Source organism: Alosa sapidissima, chromosome 6 (genome assembly GCF_018492685.1).
Source record: "Alosa sapidissima isolate fAloSap1 chromosome 6, fAloSap1.pri, whole genome shotgun sequence".
Classification (NCBI taxonomy): Eukaryota; Metazoa; Chordata; class Actinopteri; order Clupeiformes; family Clupeidae; genus Alosa; species Alosa sapidissima.
In genome coordinates this window covers 18,555,033-18,575,389 of record NC_055962.1, presented here as the reverse complement: position 1 = coordinate 18,575,389, position 20,357 = coordinate 18,555,033, and the positions used below count along the sequence as shown (strand labels likewise).

General features: G+C 39.7%; 1 protein-coding gene across 2 annotated transcripts in view; it reads left to right on the top strand.

The window, feature by feature from the left end:
- Positions 1 to 11,038, top strand: part of LOC121712343 (adhesion G protein-coupled receptor F5-like) — a 46,199-nt gene extending 35,161 nt beyond the window's left edge. For both annotated transcript variants that reach the window (XM_042096542.1, XM_042096541.1), the window contains exons 29-42: positions 755 to 952; positions 1,909 to 2,015; positions 2,200 to 2,264; positions 2,367 to 2,503; positions 2,596 to 2,757; positions 3,328 to 3,543; positions 3,671 to 3,820; positions 3,931 to 4,106; positions 5,190 to 5,360; positions 8,619 to 9,974; positions 10,129 to 10,170; positions 10,275 to 10,325; positions 10,602 to 10,665; positions 10,830 to 11,038. In XM_042096542.1, the coding sequence (XP_041952476.1) occupies positions 755 to 952; positions 1,909 to 2,015; positions 2,200 to 2,264; positions 2,367 to 2,503; positions 2,596 to 2,757; positions 3,328 to 3,543; positions 3,671 to 3,820; positions 3,931 to 4,106; positions 5,190 to 5,360; positions 8,619 to 9,974; positions 10,129 to 10,170; positions 10,275 to 10,325; positions 10,602 to 10,665; positions 10,830 to 10,891 (2,957 nt within the window). In that variant the 3' untranslated portion in view covers positions 10,892 to 11,038. The remainder of the gene's footprint in view (positions 1 to 754; positions 953 to 1,908; positions 2,016 to 2,199; positions 2,265 to 2,366; positions 2,504 to 2,595; positions 2,758 to 3,327; positions 3,544 to 3,670; positions 3,821 to 3,930; positions 4,107 to 5,189; positions 5,361 to 8,618; positions 9,975 to 10,128; positions 10,171 to 10,274; positions 10,326 to 10,601; positions 10,666 to 10,829) is intronic.
- Positions 11,039 to 20,357: the final 9,319 nt, after the last annotated feature.

Here is a 20,357-nt window from a genome sequence, read left to right as displayed (position 1 = left end):
CCAACAAACAGATGTCTCACATGTTGTCCGAATTGTTGTCAATAACAACTAGAATTGTCAGACACCAAACAGGACGAGGACCACAAAAGCGTCACGTTCAAAAGTTTATTTAAGGGTTGGGGGTTTCAGGGGTTCCGGGGGGGGTACAGGAGTTCCAAGAGTCTGCGTGTGTGTGTTCCCCCAGTAGCCGAACAGCGATGGCAGGAGCTGGATGATCCGGGAAGTCCTGGGGGAAACACACACACAACAGCAATTGAAACGAAGCAGCAGTACAGTCAAGGACTAGGCGGTATTCGTAGAAGAGGGACGGAAGGCAGGTCAAGATTACCGGGGCTGGAGAACACAGAAGTAGTCGAGCGGGTCCGGGATCACAGGCAAAGAGTCAGAGGCGTTTTCAAAAACAGGCAGGTAACTGGTGCTGGTTGCAGACGATCTGACAAGTGTGGACTGAAAAGCAAGGCTTTATATAGAGGGCATGATGAGTGGTGAATGCAGTGCAGCTGGTAGGTAACGAGGGTGAGGCAGAGCAGAGCAGGAACAGGTGGAGGTCATCAGACTTCAATCAGCACGTGTTACCAGGCAGAGAGAGAGCTCATGACAAGAATATTTCTTAATTCTCAAGATGCTGTATTGTCATGAATGTTTACTGCCCAATTATACACAATGAATACTCCTACATCATATGAGTTTTCTATCTTAGTATGAGTAATTATTCAAAGTAATTCTGTTTTTCCTTCTATAATAATCATGCAAGGTTCAACAACCACCCGTTCACCATTGTCAACAATGACTCCTGGCACCAACAACATTGTCACAACAACAATGGCACCATCAACACTGTCAACACCATCAAAACCAAAATCAACACTGCCAACGCAGGAGTCAACACGACATACACCACCACCACCACCACCACCACAATCAACAGAACAAGCACCGCCACCAGGAACTTGTATGTGAAAGATAAGATAATGTCACATTTTCTTTTGTGTAGTGTTGTATGAGAATTACACATACAAAGAACTGCACTACTCAGCCACTGAAATGGCTAGTAGGCATCTCTTGTATCTTAATGTGAAACCAATGTCACTGTTCTTATAGTTGGTTCGATTTTTGTCAAATTCAGCAGATCGTAGGCAACGAAATAGCCTACCATTAATCCTGTAGGGAGAACAGGAAAAACATCCTTCTTCTCGACAAATGCCTTAATCACTTTTTTCAGTTTTTTAAAGTTATTGCACTGTCAATATCTTGTACAACAGATGCAATAGCGACATCTAAACATTTAGCTTCTCTAGCGACAGCCTCTTTGTTGTGAACAAAATCAACCTAAGTGCGCTCAGGTCATGTGAATGACTAGGCTCCATTGCTCATCTATCCATCATCTATCCCGCCCAGACGACAATTTGATTGGTCGCAGAGTTTTCATATGGGCGTAGAAGCTTGTCAATGGAGCAAGACCAGACTGAATTTATTAGCTTAGCCTAGCTTCATTTATTGATACAAAGTGATCAAATTAATAGCACAAGTTCTGCAGCATCACAAACTGTAGCTTTCAAAATTACCACAACTGAATCTACAGCTCTCTAAAGTAGTTTAAACAAATACAGATTATAACCTTCATGAAGCAAAGATTTATTGAAAGACTGGAATACAAGACTGCATTCATTTTAACTCAGATTTCCTAATAAAGTAACCACCAAGTGTATGGTCACAGACATTGTTCCAATTTTACTGATTTATGTAAAGACGTTGAAAACAATAAATAAGAGTATAGGCTTTGAAGTGTAGTAAATTATAATTTTCTGAGCTTCTCTGTCATATTATATTATAGAGTTTTCCCACAGACGTTATTGGTATTGTGTTACTAATGTTGCTGTGTCCAACTCTTTTCTTTAACGTCTGCAGTTTCTACCATCAATTTGTCTTTGACAATTCAGAGTAACTATGATTTCCGCTTCAATGACCCAACAAGTCAGATATACAACAGATATAAAACAGATATTGAAAATGCAGTAAGTAAAATTGTATAGGCATATTATTATTATTATTATTATTATAATTAATTACCAAATAGTACACATTTTTCATATATAATGAAAAAATAGTACAAACAAAAGAAAAATAATTGTCCAGTGTTTCAAAAATGTTTCTTTAGCAAAATATCTGCTACGTGACTAAATGTAATTTTCATCACAGGTAGAAGACAATTCTGATAAATTACCAGGTTACAAGGTCAACTCAGCTAATGTCAGAGGTTTTAGGTAAGATGTTTTGTTGTTTATATGTTGATGTCTATTATTGTGTGCTCTGTTTTATCACTGCAATAATGTTGGTCATATCTTTCATTTAATCTATCTTCACAGATCAGGTAGCATTATTGCAGATTTTTCTCTTCAGTTATCGAATCCAAGAATCATTTTTCTGGATGCAAGCATTGGCATCATAAATAACCTAAAAGCAAAAAATTATAAATTTCCTGACAACCCCTTTGCTCAAACTGGTAAGAACATTCTGTTTCCTACAGTAATATTCTAAGAACAATCACTTTTTACACCAAAAAAGGCTCAAATTTTCCTCTTTTTCCTCTCTTAGAAAGACGAAATTTGAGTGGTAGCACAGGCTCTCTTTTTCCTGGGGAGCAAATGGTGCTTAACTGCAATGGAACAATAACTGAATGGAGATTCAATGGGCAGACACTTTCTGGTGCTTCTGGTGAAATATTCAGTATAACAAATGTTAATCCAGCTGATAATGGTGAGTTGCTGGGTCAATGAGAGTTTTCTGTAAGTGGACTGGTACCTTTTACTGTAAGTGGTACCTTTTCCTGTTTCCCTAGAAAGCTAGCATATTTGTCTGTCCCATAGTTTTTCAGAGGGCAACAGCATTTTACATTTTTTCTATGCTAGACAACTCATACTTCTGCATTCTGCAATGGTAATGTAACAACTGTGCTTCGATTTTAAGGCAAAGATATGAGTGAATTAGTAATTTCAGCATTTTCCAAGGCGGCACAGGCCAACTATAAAAAAAATATATAATGCTAGACCTATTTAGTCAAAGAATAGTCAAATGGTTTATTAGACATAAAAGCATTTCCCTATAGTTCTAGGAGAGTATGAAATAGTTCACTCAATTCAAAGTCTAATATGGGTCTAATATAAGTAAGCATCATGTGCCAACAGCAGGGTAAACAAACAAAACAACATATAAATGTATGACTTATTCATCATTGCAGTCAAATATATTTTTATCTGGCCAAACTAGTCATGTCTATGTCCCTTATGGTAAATCTTTTCCATCGCAAAATTGCTGTTATTTCCACAGGACGCTATGAGTGTGTATCAACAAAAAACTCAGTGCCATTTATACGGTGGGAAACCATTGATCGCATAAAACCATTTCCAATCATTCAGACAAGTCAGGACAAAGGTTTTCAGTGTGAGGTGGGGCAAAAAGTGACCTTACAGTGTTGTTCAAGCCCAGACTATGGGGTTGAGATGGTGAAAGTGGATGATGTCGACAGCTATCTCCAAGACCAAGGTGAGATTTTACACATAAAACATTGATCACAAATTAGTCATATATACTTTTTTGTCTTCATTACTGTTGCTTAATCTTGTAAAAAAAGACCTTTCAAGCTAATGCTGCTTTCTGGTAACTGGTTTAGCATCAGTGGAGGATTGCACATATTCCTACATTATACAGAACTGCGGTGGCAATTCAGGAAATGTTGTATTCAACTGCAAATTAAAAAATGCAAATTTGCAGAGCTTTGATTACAGTTCAAGACGTATAACCATAACTTTTGAAAACAAAGGTATGGCTTCTCCCTGTCATTAATTATGTATTTAATTCAAAATAATATCATACAAACCCATGTTCATACACTTAAACATGCAATTAAATAAGCTCTTTTCTAACTTTTAGAGTTTGATTGTTCCAATGAGAGCTTTGGGGCTGGAAATGTTAGCCAGGTGGCTGAAGGGAACTGTAAAGATGATGAAGTTGGTAGTATCACAGCAGAATGTCAAGGAACTGATTGGAAGATAATAGAAGACAATTGTGTTTTGTTTGTGATCAAAGAACTGGAAGAGGAATCAGAGGTAACATTGTAACATGTGGCCTTATTTAACGCATAATAAAAGGGAAAAGCCACAAACGCTGTAAGGTACAGGGGCAGATACATTTATCATTGCTGTTTAATCAGCAGAGTTTTGCCAAGTAGGCTAGAATCAACAATAGGTGATTGGTGCCATGGATTTAGGCAACCATTACAGTACAACATTCCACTTTAGTATTTGTTTTTATATACCCTGACAGAGGAATATGATGCATCAGTCCAGTGGGTGGGGTTGTATAGTAACCTAAACCGCCCTCTACCATTTTAGCTGGCCCATCACCCGACAAGATACCCAGCAGCTGGTCAGTCAGTACTAGATACCCAGAAGTCTGTAGGCTACCCCCTGCTCCCAAACTTCAGTTTAATCTTTTTGTTGTTGACAACAAACGCCTGTTTTAAAAAATCACATTACATGCATGCAGAAATGCCAGATGTCCTGACAGATGATGACCCTCAGCCTTAAATGTAGTCTAATCTGAAATGGGGCAATTCCACGGAAAATTGTCACATCTATAATGCCAGTGAAATGCCTTGGCATTTGTATGATGTGAATGATAACATTCATTTTTTGTGCATTTTTTCTCATTTACATTCTTCAGCCAAAAATAGCAAATGCTCAAATTTCATGTAATCATTCACATCATACCATACCATCACATTTTATTGGCATTATGGATGTTACAAAAAATGGAATTTTCCATGGAATTGCCCAATATCAAGTGGTTCATCAAACTGTTATTTTCATTTGCCAAAAGTAATCAGAATTTATGCAACTTGCAGCGTGCAAGCAGCAATATATGCAGACTTTTTTAATATGTGGCCATATGGATTATGATTCTGTATAATGTGATAGGCTGTTCTGCCACCTAACATATGACAAGATAGTAGACAACTTTCATGATTGCTAATGTATGGCATCCGCAATGGCATGTCAATATTTAGACTCAGGAAGAAAAGTTTAAAGAGGATTTACCTTTAAGTTATACTTTTTTACCTTTGTTACCTAAGAGGTTGTGTAAAATATTAACAATCTGTATGTACTACTATCTCTAATGCATTTTCTTAGTTTTTGACAGCAGAAACCCTACTAGAGTTTGTGGACAGATTAAGTCGCGTTACAGCAGAAAATGAAGAACGGATAACCAACTCAACAGCAAATATTGAAAGCATCGTAAATACCCTGAGTAATGTTGGAAACGTTTCACGGGCCTTAACAATCAGTGGGGAAATTATACAGGTATGTACACTGTAATGTATCACTTAAAGGCCCATTCACAACAATAACTATAAACAAATATCGTTCTCGTTAATATGAATGACAACATTCACACATAAACTATAACGATAACGACATGAAGAACAATATCATTGGGGATCACTTTCAGAGCGATTTTAATAACGATAAAAAGCTAATAGCCAATCAGAACCCATCAAATTTTAGCCGTCACATTCATTAACACAAGGAGAGATTTTGTTTATCATTGTTCAGTGTGAACGCTTTTATCATTATGGTTATAGTTATCATTCTTGGTGTGAATGGGCCTTAAGGGCTCTATTTTAGCGTTCTGAAACACCTGGTCAGAGACGCAAAGTTTAAAGACATTTAAGGTGTCCAGTCCACATAATTAAACAGTGTAATTTTGTGATCAGAGGCCGGCCTTTTTTTTAAAAGGATTCTTATGTTTCTTAATCAGTCATGGGTGTGTTTTAGGCATAACATCCTTTAAACCAATGAAAATGACATCTGTCATTCCAGCAGCACAACATCAGCTCATCGGTATTTTGACAGTCAGCACATCTGAAGGAATCTGCTTGCACGATTCCACTAGTACTTGCTTTACTAAAACCTGTGTGTGACTAGCTGAGTACAAGGATACAAGGATACAAGGAAGTTTATTGTCACATGCATATGGTTACTGGAAGTAAGAAATGCAGTGAAATTATGTCTGGTGTCAGCCTATTTGTGCATTTATGGGGGGGGGGGGGGGGGTAAAAAGTGCAGTAGAAGGGGTTTAGTAGATTAAGTGGCAAGGGCTGCATAAGAAAGGTGGGGGAGGATTGGGATTGGGCAGGGGGCACCAACAAGGAGCACCTAAGAGCAACAGGGGCAAGGAAAAACTCCCTTACCAAGGAAGAAACCTTGGGCAGATCCACGGCTCAAGGGGCTACCCCAACTGCCAGGGGTCTTGGTGTGTGTGTTGGGGGGATGACAGGGGAGATGGGATAGTGTGCTGTGTATGTGGGGAGAGGGCAGTGTGCAATATGTGTGTTGGAGAAGCTTCCTCATGAGACAATGTGCTGTGTATTGGGGGGGGGGTCAGTGTGCTGTAAGTATGTTGGGGAGTGTACTGCAAGTATGGTGAAGGGACTTACTATTGCAGCGTACTGTATGTATGATGTATGTGAGTGATGACAGTGAAGATGTGTGTGTGGGCGGAAGGGGAGTGGAGCAGTGACTGTGTGTGTGTGTGTGTGTGTGTGGGTAGGTGGGGGCAGTGTGCTGTAAGTATGTAGAGGATGTGTGTTGGAGAAGATCCTGAAGACAATGTCCTGTGGATGTAGGGAGGGGGGGGGGGCAGAAAGGCTAGGCAATCAAGGACATGGGTAGATAGATGGAGGAGAAATCAAAAATAATAAATAAAAAGTTCTATGGAGATTGTAAAAAAGGAGCAAAAGTTGGAGAAAGTCAGATATGTGTGTATGTGTGTGTGTGTTTTGACGTGTGATGAAATAAAAAAAATAAATAAAAGGTCTGTAGCATAGGGAGAGGGATGTAAAAGTGCTAAAAGTCTTGTAGGTGTGTGTGTGTGTGTGGGGGGGGGGGGGTCATGAGTGCTGAGGAGTGAATGAGTGCAAAGTCAGTATAGTGTGAGTTCAGAGTTGGGAAATGTTTGAGAGTGCTGAGGAGTGAATCTGTGCAAAGTCAGTATAGTGTGAGTTCAGAGTTCGGATGGCCTGGGGATAAAAACTTCTCTGAGTCTCTCAGTTCTGGCGTGACTACATAGGCGTCTTCTTGATTTCAGCGGTAGGAATAATCCATTATTAGGATGAGAAGAGTCCTTCAGAATCTTTTGGGCTCTTAGGAGTACTCTTCTGGAATAGATATCTTGTAGAGCAGGGAGTTGAGTTCTTATAGTACGTTCAGCTGAGCGCACTACTCTCTGCAGAGTACTACAATCTCTAACTGTGGAGTTCCCATACCAGGTGATGATGCTACCAGTTAGAACACTCTCAACCGCTGAAGTGTAGAAGGCCTTCATGATGGATGTATAAACTTTGAATTTCCTTAGCTGACGAAGGAAGTAGAGTCGTTGTCTGAACATATTGAGTGTTAACAGTCCATGTTAAGTCTTCAGTAATGTGGACACCAAGGTATTTAAAACTTGTGACTCTCTCTACAGGTTGCCCGCTGATCATTAGTGGGGTGTAACTGTAGTTCTGCTGCTGCCTTCTGTATTCTGTATGAGTATAGCCTACATGCGTCTGCACTCGCCTATTATTTGAACTCATAGGCAAACTGAACTGAAGATTACCCTTACTAGTGGCGATTTATAGCCCATTGTCTTCCTTGTGTATAAAAACAACTTTGTGAAATAAATAAGAATTTGAATACATGACAGCTGTACCCTGATCAGTTTATTCTCTTAGAGAACTTGCTGGGGAATTTACCTAGGTGTATGGTATAGGGCTCTCCCACCCTTCTAACCGGGAGTGGCGTAGTCACTGTTTAGAACATTATGCTACAGGCCACATTTGAATGAAAATAATTAATGAATTCTCACTTTCACCCTGTACTGTGATGTTTTAAATCATACCAGTACGATGCAGTATGCTAGGCTCATACCATAGGCTAGGCTCATCATACCAGTCCAATCCCTGCTAATATCTGCATTAAAACATTCTTGGTTATTCACAGGTGGTTTCTATCTTATATTTGCATGTCATTTTATATTTGCATGTGAAATGTAAATCCATTGAAAAACATGCACCTCCTGAGAATTGTACACTGGGTGCTGGATCCTTACCTGTAAATTACTGGATATAAAGAAAAGGACAGCACTCACAGTTCCTTAAAAAACTTTTAATTGCCCCATGTTGTATATTTGCATGTGAAAACAGGGGTGAAGGTAGTTTTGAATTCTTGCCTAAATAGGGTACATCAATTGATTTATTTTAGCCTATTTGCAAATCGGAACAGCTTCCAACCTAGCTCAATGCTGAACAACACTAGCCTATGCTACCAATAGACAATAATGCTACCACTGAACTGAAAGTTTACTTCTTCTCGTCTACACCTAGGCGTCACATTCTCTTCTGAATAGACTGTTCAGGATTGGTTGGTGAGTGTGTGATGTGCGTTGTTCACGTCGTTACTCAGAGGGAGGAGGGAGATAAGGACACGAAACGGCAAAGCAAGTGTTGCCGCTTAATACAAATGATGATGGTGAATGATTAAAGTAGATCTGGCTGAACTACCTTTTATTTTACTTTCCAGGATTTCCTCAACACCTCATCTGTCATTGTGTCCAATTCTACCATCAATGCCTGGAGTCGTATAAATAACGGCAATGCAACAAGGAATGTCAGTGCATCTTTTTTGGGTTCTGTTGAAGATATATCAGGATCCCTGGAAGGGGATACGTCTTTCGAAACAGGAACAGAGATTATCCAGCTACGCCAAACTCTTGTCAACAGCTCATTCAGTGGGACACTAGGAGCAGATTCATCTGCTGCAATCTTCATCCCTGAGGAGGGGAACTTTACAATTACAACCATCACATTCTCTACCCTAAATAATGTCCTACCAGCCAGGAATAGTAGTGACAATGATAGCAGTTTATCCAACTTCATCAATGGAGCTGTTGTTCTAGTGCAAGTGAATGACACAATCAACAACATCTCGCTAAGCTTTGACCTTATTAATGAAACACTAGGAGATCCTCAGTGTGTCTTTTGGAACTTTGAGCTTTTTGATGGATTTGGTGGATGGGATTCATTTGGATGTGAGCTCATATCGTTCAAGAATAACACTGTCACTTGTGAATGCAACCACACAACATCCTTCTCAATTCTAATGTCACCGTCTATTCCTCCTGGCATAAAATTGTTGCTGGATTTCATCACATACATTGGTGTGGGTATATCCCTTGCCAGCTTGATCATATGTCTGATCATTGAAGGAGTCGTATGGAAGAGCATGACCAGAAATGACACGGCTTATATGCGGCATGTCTGTGTGGTGAATGTTGCTGTGTCACTTCTGATCGCTGATATCTGGTTTATTATAGGGGCAGCTATCGCAGACTCTGAATCAACAGCTGTTGGACCATGTACAGCAGCAACCTTTTTCATCCATTTCTTTTACTTAGCGTTGTTCTTCTGGATGTTGGTGTCTGCTCTGCTACTTTTTTATCGCACTGTCATGGTTCTCTCACAGATGAAGAGGTCAACAATGTTGGCAATTGCATTCAGCCTTGGCTATGGTGCCCCCCTCATAATCGCCGTGGTAACTGTTGCTGCAACTGCCGGAGGTGGAGGTTACATCCGAGAGAACCAAATCTGCTGGCTCAACTGGAATGAGACTAAAGCACTTCTGGCTTTTGTGATTCCAGCATTGACCATTGTGGCCATAAACCTTCTAGTGATGATTGTTGTTCTCTACAAAATGTTGATAAGGGGTGTTGGAAACACAAAACAGATTGATGAAAAAAATGCCCTAGAGGTCATTGCAAGATGTGTCATCATCTTAACCCCCCTCTTTGGACTTACCTGGGGATTTGGCATAGGCCTCGTGATTGCACCTGAAGCAGTAGGACTGCATGTTGTTTTTGCAGTTTTGAATTCTTTACAGGTACCTTATGACGATGATTATTATGATTTAAATGCAACATTTACTTTAGACTTAGATTGTAAGTTACTTTAAAGTTCCATCAAATAAACCCATGAGCAAAATATTATTTTCGCATTGTATTGTTAACTTGAAGTAACCTTTCATTCTTTTTCAGGGGTTTTTTATTTTGGTGTTTGGAACTCTGTTGGATGGCAAGGTGCATTTTTGTTTCATAAAATATTTTTGTTATATTCACTTAACATAAGGTATACAGGCATATTTTTATATCAAACTTCTCATTTTTAACTCTTTTCTACACAGATCAAGTCCGCTTTAGTAGAAATACAACTCTCTACCTCAGGTGGTACAAGGGTGAGTAATTGTCTATATTCAATTTGATTCACTGAGTCATTGATCAATTATCATATCAGTCATATGTTTTAAAGCTGGTAGTGTTTTTTGTTTATGCATACCAATTAATTGATCGTTTTATTGATTCCATGTTACGCTGCATAATTTTGAATGTGGTAAAAAGGAATGAAAATCCTGTCTAAGGAGAGCATCTACACATCATTTTGTTGTGTAGATGCTCTCCATTTTATTCTGCTTCGCTTTACTTGCAATCTCATCTATCATTTCATTCATCAGAGCACAAATGTTGGGACATCCTCATCAAATGCACTTGATTTCTTTAGAAGGATTAAAAGGAGAAGTAAGTGCATTGACTTAACAAAGTAAAATATACCATGTTAAAAACACTTCTGAAAGTTAATTGTTGATAATTCTTCATTCCACTATCATTTGTGCTTCAGGACAAGCCTATACATTTCTTTGCATGGTTCAGCCACTAAGTTGAGTTTTCTTTTTCTATTTCAGATGTGTACAATGTCTCGGGGGCTCCTGTATCTTCAGGTTCTGCTACTTTAAGCCATACTTAGTGTGACTGACTACACTCTGTACACTTTATATTTAGCAATATTTAGAGTTAGCAATTCACTAATATTATTCAAATGTGTAATACTCTAATTACAAATAAAACTGATGTCACATTTTATACTACTGAGAATAAATAATGTCAGTGCTTACATTTGTTTTAACGATTTTTATTTGTCAATGTGTATACAACCTAATTGACTGTTAGCAGTAGTCTACATCATTTTAATGTGAATGATGCTACTATGATAGTGTTGTTGTCAGGCCGTAATAGTCACCATAATCTTGCCTGCTTATGCCAAATTATGTTGGTTCCTTCAAGTGTTCAGTGTGGATTTAAAAACTGCAAAAGAGAAAACAATCAGGAGTGGGAGGAGATGAGGGCATGTGGGGTCTTTGTGCCCCATAAAACACGACTGCCCACTCCCCGCTATCCCAACCTTCCACAGGTGAAGTTAGCGATGACATCCTACCTTGCCCTCCAGGGCATGATGGTCGGTCTGGACTTTGACAAGCCTATATGAAAACTTGAGAATTGTGCGGACCATTCCAATCGTCTGGGCGGGTTTAATACAATGATGGACAGATGGGCAACGGTGCCTATTCAGTTATGTGACCTGAGCACGCTTTGGTTGATTTTGTTTACAACAAAAAGCTTGTCACTAGACAATTGTTACTATCGTGGCTGTTTGTAACTTTGTGCAGAGACATTTTTCCCCTCGGTTGTATATGTCCCCACCAAAGCAGAGACCAAACCTACGCCCTTGATGTCAGGCTACAAAGCTACTTGATCGTTACCTGATGCTAGTGCTGGATGTACTGAAACTCCGTACCAAAGAGTATAGAAGTAACACGAGGCGAAACTCAATAGAACGTTCCATTGCAACAAACGCACCCATAACCGAGCTGTAGCTCCGCCATCTTGGACTGAACGCAACACAACTGTCATAGAATACAGGTAGGCCTACAGGTTTCAATTCAAAAGCGGTTAAAGCAACTCAATAGTAGTTACTAGTTTTTAATATTTCTATAGCCTAAACTAAAACGACATGTTGAATAATGCACAACAAAATAATGCTTATGGATCCGTTTCTAATTAAACAATTTCGTCATTAAGCATGAAGCTGTCAAATAGGCTATTTATTTACCCTAATAACTTTGGGGATAACTCCCGTTTTCCTCAGCCAGGTGATTAGCAAATGAACAAGGGCTTGGCTAGGGGATTAATTGCTGATGCCGCACACACTGTATAGCCTACAACATTAATAAACGTAAACTTTTTTAGTCTTAAAGGTTGTATTAGCGATTGCAGGCCAAACATAAATGATCACATTCATCTAATCTTTCCTAATGATCCGCTAGCTGCCCGCCCCATAAGCAGGCCGCCAAAAAAAACTGTAGGCAGCCTAGGCTCTGAGGTCTGCACACAAAAACAATTGCTAACAACAACTGTTGCCAACTACTCAAAAGCAAATGTGTTCCAACCAATAACTGACGAGATGCGCGTTCAGGTGAGTTTAAATTGCACGAAAGGGAGTTGCGAGCTAGCTCTCTGTTTTGTTTGAACGTCAACAGAAGTGACGTTACCCCGCCATCACTGATACAACCTTTAAGAAAGGCTAAGGTGACTTAGGCTATTCAATAAACTCTGTTCTGTTCGCATCAAGACTGCAAGGATATATCTTAAAGGAGCCACAGCACAATTTTACAACAGCCCATGTTCCTCATGAAATGATTGACCAAACCCGGCACAATAAACAATGAGTAGATGAAAGGGACAACACATTAGTCAAGAGGGAATATTTAATAGTAATAGGTCATCACACAATTAACAGTAATACAATTGTACACAAAACAAAGCAAATATTGTGCAAGTAAAGTGCACACATTTATTATGACCGCAGTGTGGCCAAATTTCCAGATTCCAGATTCCCGGGACACTGAAAGACCGGGGTACACAAAACTTGGTGGGCATGTAGCCCCACATGGATAGCATGGAACCATCGTTTTGATCTGTAGCCCCCCCGCTGGACTGGACTCCCCGAAAGGAGGGTAGGGCAGACAGAGTTTTCTGTGAATATCTCGAGAACCGTAGGGTTTAGGAGAACCATTTTTTTTTTTAGTATGTTGATCTCAAAGGGCCATGTCAACCCATTCCATAACCACTCATTTCATGTATAGCGCCACCTAGTTAAACACAAAAAAGTAAAAATGAGGTGTTGTAATCGCAGGTATCTGTGACCTAACATAGTCAAAACTGCACGAAATTGGAAGTGTAGGATCATTATGACACCCTCTGAATGCACGCCACGTTTCGTGGAGTTCCGTTCATGGGGGGCCACACAATAAATTAATTTATGTTACTGTACACCAACTGGCCTGTAGGTGGCCGGAGACAGTTTTCTGTGAACATCTCGAGAACCGTAGGGCCTAGGAGGACCACCTTTTTTTGGTATGTTGGTCTTAAGGGGCCATGTCAACCCATCCCATTACCACTTATTTCATGTATAGCGCCACCTAGTAAAAAAAAAAAAAAAAATAGGTGTTTTAATCACAATTACTCTGGCTGACATGGTCAAAACTGCACGAAATTGAAAGTGTAGGATCATTATGACACCCTACGAATGCATGCCAAGTTTCGTGAACGTGAGTTTTCTGTGAATATCTTGAAAACCGTAGGGCCTAAGATGACCCATTTTTTGCGTATGTTTGCCTCCAGGGGTCATGTTAACCCATTCCATATGCACAAATGTGCATAAACAGATACACACGCACACACATACATTCACAGTAATCATACGTATGACACATACTCACACAGTAGACATATGTACACATGCATGCACATGCACACACACAGGCACATACGCAGGCACACACACAAGCACATGCACGCACACACACACACACACACACACACCCACCCACACACGTACATAAACATGTACATGCACACAATTCAAGAATTTCTCAGAATTATGAACAGGCAAGATGGGGGTGGGGTTGTATAAAATGTATTTTACATGTGAAATCTATGAACTAATCATGTTTTGGTACTTGTTGTCTAGCAGATACCAGTGAGAATTGAGTGTGCATAATGCAATTCAGTGAGACAGTTAGAATCATATATGCCTTTCAGCTTGACTTATTTTTGTGGAAAAAATGTGCTGGACTGGGCAGCGGTCATATTTTGTACCGCTCTGCTAGTTTTTGATGGATCTGTGTACACATGAATATTATTTACATACTTCTCTGACATATATTTCAAATGCACAATTATCAATAGTAACTCCACTCTCCCTTTCCAATAATGCTAAATCTATTGCTACGTCTTCAAACATCCATGGAGGAACACTTGAATAATATTAGTTTTAACTTGATAAGCAGTCCCTTCTTTCACAGCATATCATAAGCCTTTTCAATATCAAAGAACACCACTAATACGGTCTCTTTATTTGTCTGAGCTCTGATACTGTCTGAGCTCTGCTTACATCATACTCCAAACACACCATAGGATCCATTGTTCCTCTTTCTCTTCTAAACCCACTCTGATTATTTTTGTTCAGACCTCTAGTCTCCAGGTAGTATACCATTCTATCATTGACCATCCTTTCCATAGTTTTCCCCATTTGAGAGGTCAAAGCAATCAGTCTATAGCTTTCTGGAACTGTTGGACCTTTCCCTGGTTTCCTTATAGGTATAATTATGACCGCCGCTAGCGAAGCGGTCATATAGGGATATAGGGAAGTTTTTTTTTTTTTTTCCCCCGTCATCTACTTTCTGAATTTTTGGTCAACGATACCCGGGACACCGAACCACCGGGGCACATGAAATTTGGTGGGTATGTAGCCCCACTAGACTTTTACGGAAAAATTTTGTTTGGTCCCTGGGGGCCACTCCCCCCCTGCGCTGGGCCCCCAGGTAAATAACTACCTGAACCGTGGCACTGAGGATGAAGACATTTTTATGGTATGTTGGTTTCAAGGGCCCACATCAAACTAGCCCATAATCACTCATTTGTGATTTGCACCCCCCCGGTAAAAAATGAAAATGCAATATCATTCTGCTTTAATTGCCCCTCTCTTCAGTTAAGATGTTCAGAACTGCACCAAATTGTATGTGTATGATTAACCTGACATTCTCTGGGGGTATGCCAAGTTTCGTAGAATTTCATCCATGGGGGGGGGGGGGGGGTCCTAAAAAAATTAAGTTATGTGTACATTTAGTGACTGTACACTCATTGGCCTGTAGATGGTGGTGCACACATATATACACACACACACACACAGGCATGCATATACCATCAGTATTGGCAATAACAACGGCCGATACATAATTACAAATTCAGTAGGATTGAAGGAAAACCAAATATTCATCATAATAATTTGGCTGCATTTCCAGTATTGGCGTCACATAGTCGTTTGTCCACCAGATGGCGCATCGTTGCAGTGAGACGTAATTTTGTTGGAAGTTAATCTAAAGTGGGTTGGAAAGACACGATGCTTCCTACAAGGACAAAACTGTAGTTTACCGCAGAGAACGTCTAATAAGGGTAGGATGATTTCTGCATGACATGTAATTCCCATTTCTTCTTGAAGCCGAAATAAATCTGAGAATGTTTATCGGACATGCTTGGTTTTTACTGCAGGTAGGCTACGTTAATCTTAAGTTATCAATAGCCTAGAGTAGGTAAATTAATGTTACCGTTAGCATTGGTTGAGTGATGGAGGCCAATTTGATTATTGATGTATTTGTAGAAAACCATAAATGCGGTTATAGGCTACCAAGAAAATTGATAACAGCACTAATTGCATCTTTCGACTGTCATCTGCTTATGACCATAACCTAGGCTACTAACAGGAGCTAAGTGAGTTAGCCACAACACGTTCGCTACGTGATTGTTTTCTAATGGAAAATATAGGCTACCTGAAAGATAACCTGTCTATGATGCATCCTGAACACCAGGCTGGGATTTAGCTCAAAAGCATCTGAGTCAACGTTCATTCCCAAACACCCATATCGGCTACTTCAATCCTCCATTTTTTCAAAGGTGATTCGAGTAAGGAAGAGCATGGCTCAAAGTAAAGTAACTAGGACTGAAACTACATAAATTCGTCAAAGTGAATAATTTGTGTCGACTCGCCGCAATGTAGATTTATTAACGCACCCGTGATCTACATCTCCATTTAACCAAATGTTTTAGAGCGCACGTTGAGAGATGTATCCAGGGCAGGGCTGTACCTACACATATTTGTTGCGCGTGCTACAAAAATCATTCTTTGCGATGGATGATTTAGTACCAACGTTACACCGGTCCAATACAGTTTTGCCTATGGCTATACCGTGAGACTGAGACGCGTTTTGTTTGTTCGAAGTGCGTGTTTAGGGTGTGAGAGGGGAGTCGATGTGCTTTGATTCCAGCTTGGTAGTAGTAGTCTATGCGGTTAAAAAACACGTGTGTGTGAAGTATTCAAACAATGATAACGCTTTCATTATGGCTGCTTTAGCCACAGACCTTGAGCTACTGTACAGTGGGTTGTGTTCCATTTAGAAGTGTCGCTTTCCGTGATTCACACAGCTGCGTGAAATGTATTACTACTGATATGCAAAACTATTAACTTTTCGCCAAGAGGTGGCAGCTTAAGTCCGCTTGATACTGTAAGCCATTGGTTCCCAAAGGAGATTTTATTTGGGTCGCCAGCATAGCCTAGTGACAATTTATGTTGTTTAATAGGCCTAGCATAGGGCCTACCTTATATAGCTTATAGTTTGTTAACAGTCACGGTTTTGTCATAACTCCCTCTATGCATTTAGAATAGCTCTGAAACCGGGGGCGAACACGTTGCAGGGGGGGCGCCAGTGCGTGGATATCTCAATCGCAAAATTAAACATATTTCTATCGGGCGCCTACCATGGACTAGGCTGGGTGAACTGAGCCTGATTTGCCGGCGATTCCTTTTCGATTTCTTAAAAGATTGAGCTTGGTCTGGCGAAAGCCAGACTAACAATGGACCTCATAGTTGCAAAATGCAAGGGAACATGAATCAGCATATTATTTGCACAAACAATAACGGACAGTAGCTCTTCAACTTGGCCCGTTAAAATGTGTATGAACAGTCCCCTTTTGGACATGTCAGTTATTTACACCACTGGGTAAAACGGCATTTTGTTTTAGACTACTGGTATTTCATTGGTGCATTGACAATAAAGCTGAATATCATATGAACTAGATGACTAAACTTATGCTGTAGAAGAAGAAACATTCACAGAAATCCATGACATGACCTCTCTTCTTGATAGCTGTTGAAAACTGCATGGAACTGACAGGGATTGTTTTGTTTAATAATAAATAAATAAATAAATTTTGCTGCTACCTTCTGCTTTTCCCAAATACAATGTAGCCTACAGGTGTACCTTTCATCAGTCCAGTTGCAATGGATGGACTGTGATGAACTGCCCTACTTGTGATTGTTTAGATATTTTAAAGGTTTTATAACAATGCTACAATTTTTTTGGCAAGTGCTACAAATCTATTCACCTTTGCAGCGCCAGTAGGCTACTTTGTGTGCGGCCCGCAAACACACATTCCAATCAAGCATACACAAAAGTTTCAAGAGTGGGGGGTGGAGTAGAAGATGGAGACAAATGTATTCATCAATATGATTTATTTTCGCGGAATGGATGTACAGGACTGAGCGGCGGTCATATTTTGTACCGCTATGCGGTACATCTAGTTTAAAATGGGAATGAAAACCACCCCTGCACAATCGCACACATTCTCCTGTCCCAATCATGGAATAGTATTTACCCAATCACACACATTCTCCTGCCCCAATCATGGAATAGTATTTACCCAATCACACACATTCTCCTGTCCCAATCATGGAATAGTATTTACCCAATCACACACATTCTCCTGCCCCAATCATGGAATAGTATTTACCCAATCACACACATTCTCCTGTCCCAATCATGGAATATTATTTACCCAATCACACACATTCTCCTGTCCCAATCATGGAATAGTATTTACCCAATTGCAGGGAGTGAAAATGTGCGCGTGAGGGTGTTTCAGTGTTTGTATGTGTAGGAGAAAAATAGTTAGTTTGCATGTTGTGGGAAGGGTCAGGCGGATTGGGGAAAAGGAGGGCTACCTTTTCACATTATTGTAGCAGACACTTATTCTTTTAAAGACTTGTCCACTTGTTTCTCTTTCATAGCCTTACTGAGTATAGTTTCACAATCTAGAAGCTCCTGCAAGGATTTTACATACAAGGCACATACTGAAAATATGTTCTATTCTTTCAATCTAACACACATTCCACAACAACCTAAGTTTTTTTAGCTCTTGCGTTTTCAAGGGTTCAACAGTCACAGTCTGAATGGGACTCTAAGTGCACTAGCTTAACTCTTTTACAAATGATTCATGAACTTTTTGGCCATTTTGATCTTGCAAAAAGTCAGTCATAATAGGTGAAAGGCACAAAGTTAGTACCAATGAAATAGTGCAGCACCTCAAGAAGTTAATTCACAGCGCCACTGGACTATACCACAGAAGGCTCTTCAGCCAGCACATTTATTTCCGGTGGAGCGTCAGTAATGGCATCTTCTGTTATATTCTGCTCCTTTCATGTTCACTAAATATTTTGTTTATGCCCAACAGGGCAACTCTTTATTCAACACACATAAATCCCTCATCATTTTAAAGTGCTCCATGTAAACAGGTGCTCTAAAACAATAGCTGCTGTGACACAGGTAATAGTCCTCAAAAAACATGCGGGGCGCCAAGGCACTCTTCTTTGAAATAAAACAGCTTTAGTAAATATCCTAGTTCATAATGGAACTTGTTAAAAACAATAATGGTAAACAGATGATGGTCCATTGGAAATGTTTGTGCTGGCTAAAAAAAAGCCTTCCAGGAAGTGTGTGGAATTTGAAGAAAAGAATGTTCCAGAAAAGAATGTTGACGTAAGGCTGAAGCTAATTTAGTTCAATGACACTTGTGAAATCACAGCGATCATTAAACACATAACAGACCACTTCATGATTTTTAAATGCCTTCCAATGTGTTCCAGATTAAAGTTTATTGTTGATGCAAATATGGCATTTTAGATTACAAAAAAATATTCCTTTGTGATGATTGTGTAGGACAGAATTTGCTCAGATGTGTTAGGAGTGCCTTGTGTCTTGCATGTGCACGGGCAATTTTCATATGTACAAAAAGTAAGCATGGTTCTGGCCACATTGATGGTGATGAAGTGTGTGAAGCGCAAGTGTTTGAGCTGGTGAGATCTTATAAAGCTTGTCTTTTTTTATTTCCACAGCAATTGAGGAAACATGATACAAAGATTGCAAGAAATATGAAGATAGCATTGCTCTTGCACAAAATCACACGAACTCCTTGCAGATGAGATTACCATTTACTTCCCACCTGAAAAGCTAAAGAGAAATCTCCAGTTGCATATGACATCATTGGTGTGGGCACTCATCTAGCTGATCAAAATGAATATTTGCTTGACTAGCTGAAAATTGTTTTGTAATGACTCTGTGGCGAGGAAGAGCTGACAGTGCAATAAGTCTTAAGCATCATGACTAAACAGGCTAACATAGACATAGCATGTGTCATCAGTTCCCTTACAAAAATTAAATGTTTGCGGCGGATTTGCAGCAAACTTGTGGGTGATTTGTGGGAAACAAATGAGTTCACTAGAAAATATCGCCAGAAGTTTGCCAGTGTTGGCCGCTAGAGGCAAACTTCCAGCAAAGTTCTGGCAACAATGAGTGGCAAATGAGTGGCACTAGTGGCAAATGTGTTCGCCAGTGATTTGCCAACACACTTAGCCAATAATGGCAAACTTCCAGTGAAGTTCTGGTGACAAACATAATTTGCTGCAACATTACCAAAAGTTAACCACAACTGTTTTCCAGAAACCTAAACCAGAAAATTAGGTTTCTGGAAAACAGTTGTGGTTAACTTTTGGTAATGTTGCAGCAAATTATGTTTAATAATTCTGTCTCTTGATTCTCTACACACACAGTGCGTGATGCGTGTGGTGTTAGCAGCAGCACCGATCACTGTGCTCTGCCCAGTCGAGTCTGAAGTCATTAAAATCATGACTCGAGTCTGACTCGAGTCCAAGTCATGTGACTCGAGTCCACATGTCTGGTATGCACGCAATATTCAAGATGAGATTGATAATATCAAAAATGTAGACACAGCAAAGATAGAAAATGGCACACCCTCTCACAAGGAAGTAGTTCTATGAATTTGGAGAATACAGTACTTTCACTTCAACATATTTTCAAGTGACAGCATCAGCATCTTAATGGTCTTAATAGGCTCTACAGCCAGTTTCTTTTTTTCCCCTCAATAACTTTCTTTGTTTAGTTAGACCATTTAGAAAATGTAGACTTTAGTAGCATGATTGTATGTTATTTACTGGTTACTGGAGAACAATTATTAATTAAAAA